Source organism: Morus notabilis, unplaced genomic scaffold (genome assembly GCF_000414095.1).
Source record: "Morus notabilis unplaced genomic scaffold, ASM41409v2 Scaffold485, whole genome shotgun sequence".
NCBI lineage: Eukaryota > Viridiplantae > Streptophyta > Magnoliopsida > Rosales > Moraceae > Morus > Morus notabilis.
Genome location: NW_010364290.1, coordinates 160,001 through 166,436, shown reverse-complemented (window position 1 = coordinate 166,436; position 6,436 = coordinate 160,001). Strand labels below are relative to the sequence as shown.

Here is a 6,436-nt window from a genome sequence, read left to right as displayed (position 1 = left end):
TTTCCCCCTTGCAAGCCCTCTTTCAACGCACGAGCATAACTCCATCGTCGCCTCCACCACACAAGCATCTCACGAGCCCTCGTCCACCTCCGCGGCGCACTCTATGGTTGTTGCTTCGGGATCTCTATGGTCATCAAGGACGTGTTTGTTTTACAATTGAAGTTGAGAACTTAAATTGTTTATATAAAAAAAATACTATAATAAAAAAATTGAATTTAAATTTTGTATGAGAAAACATTATAATAAAAGAGTTTGAATTGTTATTTGAGTTGTACAAAAAACATACCCTAGATGATTCGGTTTGGGAAGAAAACAAATTTTCTTATAAATAAATTAATTTATATTTTTAGAATAATTTTTTTTCTATTATTAATACATGTAAACAATACTTCAAAAGATCAATAAATGAGTTGTCACTTACTTGAAAAATTCATTCATGAACTATTTGAATCAATTCATTATTTTTTGGTCTAATTAGTTTTTCTAGCAATTCAATTTCAATATTCTATTATGCCAAAAAAAATCATTGTTTTAGAAAATTAATTCGAGAATACGTAAAGAAGTGATTACAGGTTTAATCTAGTGGTAAATCCACTTCCTGTCTTTTAACGACATCAAGTATTATCTTCCCACCTCAAAATTGAAAAAAAGGAGAAAATAATAGTTTTTTTTTTTTTTTTTTTTGCTAGAAAATAACAATAATAGTTTAGACAACAAAAAGAGGAAAACCGCTCCTCACGCATCACCCCCAAATTTTTTGAGAAAAAAAGGCAAATGTAAATAAGAAAAGAAAAATAAACCAATTAAAACGACAAAAAATAAAACTTTATGAAAGCGTCAAAAAAGCTTAAAACCGAAGTCAGTCCGTGGGAGTGCGCTGCAGTTGCCATTTTTCTACTTTCTCTCTTTTCCGTGGAAGCCATAGCCATAGGCGAGAGGTTCAAAGCTAGACTGGAGGTGAAAGACGACTACTGGGATATGGCCGATTCTCGAGTGGAGACCATCTCTCGCCTTGCCCAATGGAGGATCGAGAACTTCGGCCCTTGCTCTTACAAGAAATCCGACCTTTTCAAGGTCGGTCTTTGGAACTGGTAATTCCTGAAGTCTCATCACCAAACCCCGCTTTTCATCTTTCTCTCAATTTACAGAACATTATGATTTTTTCTGGTAATTTATTTATTGGGTTTTTGTCTTTTTAGGCATTTATCGGTGGAGAAGAATCGGTACATGTACATTCGTCTGTTTCCGGAGCCTTCTCGGGTATCGAAAGAACACCCTCCGATTGCTCGATTTGTTCTCAGAGTCTCCAACACCGGAAGTGGTCGCAAACTCTACATTTCTCCCGGTATGTTCTCCACTTTCATTCATATGATCTTTTCATGTTTGACTTTTTTGTTATTCCGGAGAATCCAACCAAAACTTTGAAGAAAAAGATGAGGAGAAAGGGGAAAAAAAGGAGAGAGAGATTATTCTTTATTTATTTAATTATTTATTTTTTGTGATTAACAATTAACAAAGCTTCATTGATATATGGTGGAAATTTATGAATAGTAATTTGGTATTTATTGTTAGTCCATAAATGAATGAAAGGGGAAAACGAACTTATTTGAAAGAATTTAGTTTTTAATAGTCTCTTTGGACATGGGTGAAACTGCAATGTTTAAACTGGTTTCTTCTGTGTGAATGAAGGATGATTGCTATGTTACTTGTTGGCTAAGCATGGTGCTAATTACTGCTATGTTGGTTCAAATTAGCTGGTCTGAGTTTTACTAACTGGTCGGTTATGGTTTCTTCTCGGCTCTTTCCTACTCTTATCTATCCGTTTGAAAATCATGCGAATCACGGCTTTAAATCTAGTTTTCACTTACTATCTTGCATTAATTTGGATAATTTCCATTCAATCTCAAAGTTGGTGCTATGATTGGGTATTGTGTTCTAACAGAGTATGATCAGCAAATGGATTTATTTTTGGAATGTAGCCAATCATTGCATTAGGATAATTTTCTAGTGAGGATCGATAGATACTTTTTAGCATATTTTTAAATGTTGTAAGCGGCATTACTGAAATGGTTTTAATGCTTCCTACCATTGCAGTTCACGAGAGGCTGCTTCGAACTTCTGAAGACTTTGTCTGGCCCGTCGATTCCAACTTTGTTGGTCGATTTATCATTGATGTTGAGTTTCTGGATCTGAAGACATGCTCTGTAAATGTCAGTTCCTTAAACCTTCTCACAATTATCTTTTTTCAAGTTAGTTTTGTGATTCGTGTGAGCGTTTGTCTTCTGGTCCTTGTTTTAGATGCAGAAGTGTTAAAAGAATTTTGTTTTTTGCTCTTGCAATCAGGGTGGGGAAGCTAGTTCTATATGGCCTATTGATGGAGCAATGCAGTCTATATCAACCAAGAGCACTCTTAGATGCCTCTCTAGGATGCTTGATGAGTCGATCCACGCTGATGTCACCATCCACTGTGCGGGTGGCACTCTAAGAGCTCACAAGGCAATTTTGTCCGCGAGTTCTCCTGTGTTCCAGAGCATGTTCCACCACAATCTCATGGAGAAAGAGTCCTCAACGATCCACATAGAAGACATGTCAGTGGATTCTTGCATGGCCCTTCTCAGCCACATGTATGGCACCATTAAACAAGAGGATTTCTGGGAGCACCGATTGGCGCTTCTCGGCGCAGCAAACAAGTATGACATTGCGGATCTAAAAGATGCTTGCGAGGAGAGCCTCATGGAGGACATCAATTCGGGCAATGTCCTGAAGAGGCTTGAGGACGCGTGGCTGTACCAGCTGAACAAGCTGAAGAAAGGATGTTTGATGTACTTGTTTGAATTCAGCAAGATATACGATGTTAGAGAGGAACTGAACGAATTTGTTAGGCGGGCAGACAGGGAGCTTATGATGGAGATGTTTCAAGAGGTGCTCACAGTTTGGAAGCCTGTTTAAGTTGCAAATGGAGTTTCTATGGTCATTTACAAGGATACAAGAATGTATATATAACTACTCACGACTTGTTTAAGGTTTGACATGTCAGGAACTGATGTGTGAATGGTAAAAAGTACATATCGCTTGTAATTGAAATAAGTTTTAGGTTCAAGAGTCCTGTGTTTGATGCTGAACGAACTTGCTAGCTTTTTGTAATTGAGTATCCAGTTCATATCCATTCGCATGTGTGCAAATTGAGATGTGTTAAGTAGGATTCTGTTTCTTTTTTATTAGGGTAATAATCCCACGTGAATTATGAAGAATCATACCGTTTTACTAAAGCATGCCAATCAAGCCATGTAGGATGTCTAATTAAAGATCGACAACAGAAATAGGTAGGCAATCAAAGTACAAATTGAAAATCGGTGTTGGGCGAGCCCACAGAATTAGATAGGTTCTCTCTCACGGTGACTGTTCACAATTCATAAAAAAACGAAAGAAATAGGTTTTCTCACGGTGACTGTTTCCTAATACATATATATATATATGTGTGTGTGTACATACATATATATATATATGTGTGTGTGTGTGTGTGTGTGTATATATATATATATATATATTAAACGAAACAAAAGTAACTAAAATGTAGTAGATAAGTATTACGTGAAACAAAAACTCAATATGCAGCGATAAAAAATTGAAATCGACCTTGAGGTGTAGAATTCAAATTCCCGCCCTCATATTTTTTTTTTAAGATGCAACTCCCAGGAAGGAAAAAACGACAACACAGAGGATCACAAGAATAAGATAGAAACGACGACAAATAAAGGAAACAATGTAAAAAACGACAACATATAAGAAAAGCTACACCTAACAACATATTAGAAACGACCAGAAGAAAATAAAAAGAAATGAGAAACAACGATGTAGTGTCACACCCCAAAACTGGGGTTAGTGACATGAAGGTTCGTTTAGAAGTTAAACACAATTAAGAAAGTAATTAAGCATTTGAAAATATAAAAATCAATCTCAAAAGTAAAGCATTAAAGAAATTCTCAAACAAGCCTCACATTTTACTAAAATTAGATTACAAGAAAGTGATGGGGACTTTCACACTTCTCTGATAAAACAGGTTTGAAAACGAAGCCTTTGGCATCATTCAGGATTTCACCCACAGGATATACAATATTGTACATACATAAATATGTAAATAACATTTACAGACATCAACCACAGTCTAAATATTCAAAGTTTACAGTCTAAGAGTTTACAATCCTTACATAATGTGTCAGTGATGGATACAATATCCTCACCCGAATAAACGGTAGCAACTTAATTAGCTTCTCTACACTGCTTCTAGCGTCGCCTGGGATGAGTTTAATATACATAGAAACAAAAGTAAAACATGAGCAGAAGGCCCAGTAGGATGTATTTAAGAAAAATATTATAAACAAGTAAATAAGTGAATAGTAAATAAATGAAGATATCCAGTTCTAACACAACAGCCGGAACCTAATATCCTTTTTTCTGAAAGGAAGTATAAACTTTAAATTCCATACTACAGGCATCAGCAAGTAATTTATATTATGATAAATTACTTACACAATCACAAGCACAATCCTTAACACCACCGTAGTGGTCCGGTCCGGGTTTCGGGTTATGCCCCCGAGGATACTCTCTACATATCCTACCTAGGCTATTAGCAGCTTACCAGTTCGCAAGATATCTTATCTTAAGAGAAATATTCACGAACCCTTAAAACAGTTCATTATGATTCCAATAGCTAAAAAAAAGCTATTGTGTTAAAATACTTTTCTTTATCAATCATGTTCTTTCTTTAAAACATTTTATAAAGTCTAAAACTCTTAAAAACAGGCTAACAAATAAAAGGACAAGAAATCCTACCTCTCAAATACCAAACATGTTGCTAGCGTTGCGCTATACTAGCTTCCACTTCCTCAAAGCCTTTAATCCGATTCTTCAACTAGCATTTACACAAAACAACGTTTTAAGATTCAATCCTCATTCCTAAAACAAATCAAGCTCAATCCCACATATTGATTTCCTATTAATGTGTCTTAATCTAATTTCAAGTTTCATAATCAATTCATGACTCAAATCATCATTCCAAAGATTTTGATCTCAAAACATGGATTAAAGATGCTAATTCATCTACTTTAAGTTCCCAAATGAAACTAATTTGGGTTCTCTTTGAAAACCAATGTCAAAACAACATTTTAAGGCAAAACTGGTTCAAATCACGTGTGCACTGGTCAACCGGTGACAAAGAAGTTGTTCTTCACTGGTCGGCCGGTGAAGAAGGGACGGGTCGACCGGTGGAGTTCTACAGTTCGTGAAAAAATGACCATACTGCGAAGAAAAACTCCAAAACCTGCAAATCCGAGTTTAAATCTGAGATATTTCAAAGGAAAACTACAAAATTCAGGTTTCAATTACTAAATCAAGTTCAAATAACCAAAAATCCCCAATTCTTATCATGGTTTCAACCAAAATCCATCAAAATCCAATTCGAACTGAAAATAGTTTTTTCAAAAGAAAAATCTAAGATTTAAGAGAAATTTTTTAGAAATCTTACTCTAAATCCTTCCCTTGATGTTGAAAACTTCTTGAAGTTTCTCTTTGATTCAAACTTCTTGAGAAATGGTGACAATTTTGGAGAGAAAGAGAGAGTGAGCTATGAGAGAGCGAGTGAGCTGAGAGAGAGAGAGTGTGTGTGTGTGTGTTACGGGAGGAAGGGGGAAAAGAACAAAGGAAAATGAAAAAGAAAAAGAAAAGGAAAGAAAAGAAAAAGAAAAGAAATGGATAACATCAAAGATATTTAGAAAAATATATCTGTGTCTCCACACACTTCTAAGGTGAAAATATAAATATTGACAATGTTTAAATCCCTTAGAAATATTTAAATTTAAATACTAGAAACATTTAATAAATATAATTAATTAATAAAATCAGATTATATACTTTAATAAATCTTAATTATCTTAATTATTCTTGTTTAATTACACAGGGTGTTACATATAGACTGAAAACACTTCTAAAGATTCCCTAAAAAAACATTGTTGAAAAAATAATACGCAATTAAATTATATCTCACATATTTTAGGAAGTTTTAATTTCATGGAAATATAATCGGTAACTTGATACCACGGTTGAATCTATTTTTCGGAAACACTTGGGAATGGTCTAGTTTCTCTCTTTTTTTTTTTTTTTTTTTTTATTTTTTTCTATGAATATTGTGTGTGTTTTTTTTTTTTTTTTTTTTTTTTTTTTTTTTTTTTTTTTTTTTTTTGAGGTGTCTAGTTTCCCATTTGGGTTCGTAGTTGCGTCATAATTAACTTTAATAGTTTCCTTAATTGTCTCCCAAGCACAACGAGTAGATTATTTCGTTTCCATTCATTCTCTGTATATATATTTGGTCTAGTGTTCATGAAATTGGCACAACTATATATCTCTCCTCTTGTTCCAGAACATATTAGTCTCGAAAACC

General features: G+C 34.4%; 1 protein-coding gene across 1 annotated transcript; it reads left to right on the top strand.

Moving 5' to 3' along the window:
* The first annotated feature begins 878 nt into the window (after positions 1-878).
* On the top strand, positions 879-3,168 carry LOC21408173 (BTB/POZ domain-containing protein At1g21780). Its single transcript, XM_010106201.2, has 4 exons — positions 879-1,091; positions 1,200-1,345; positions 2,095-2,210; positions 2,344-3,168. The coding sequence occupies exons 1-4, from the start codon at positions 979-981 to the stop codon at positions 2,947-2,949; spliced, it is 981 nt and encodes a 326-aa protein (XP_010104503.2). The 5' UTR covers positions 879-978; the 3' UTR covers positions 2,950-3,168.
* The last annotated feature ends 3,268 nt before the right edge of the window (positions 3,169-6,436 follow it).

What these genes read in the sequence shown, in the direction of transcription:
- LOC21408173 (XM_010106201.2), top strand. Translation starts at nt 979, where the DNA reads ATGGCCGATTCTCGAGTGGAGACCATCTCTCGCCTTGCCCAATGGAGG. An exon ending in AAGGTCGGTCTTTGGAACTG is followed by an intron (nt 1,092 to 1,199) that starts GTAATTCCTGAA and finishes TTGTCTTTTTAG; the next exon opens with GCATTTATCGGTGGAGAAGA. An exon ending in TGAAGACATGCTCTGTAAAT is followed by an intron (nt 2,211 to 2,343) that starts GTCAGTTCCTTA and finishes TCTTGCAATCAG; the next exon opens with GGTGGGGAAGCTAGTTCTAT.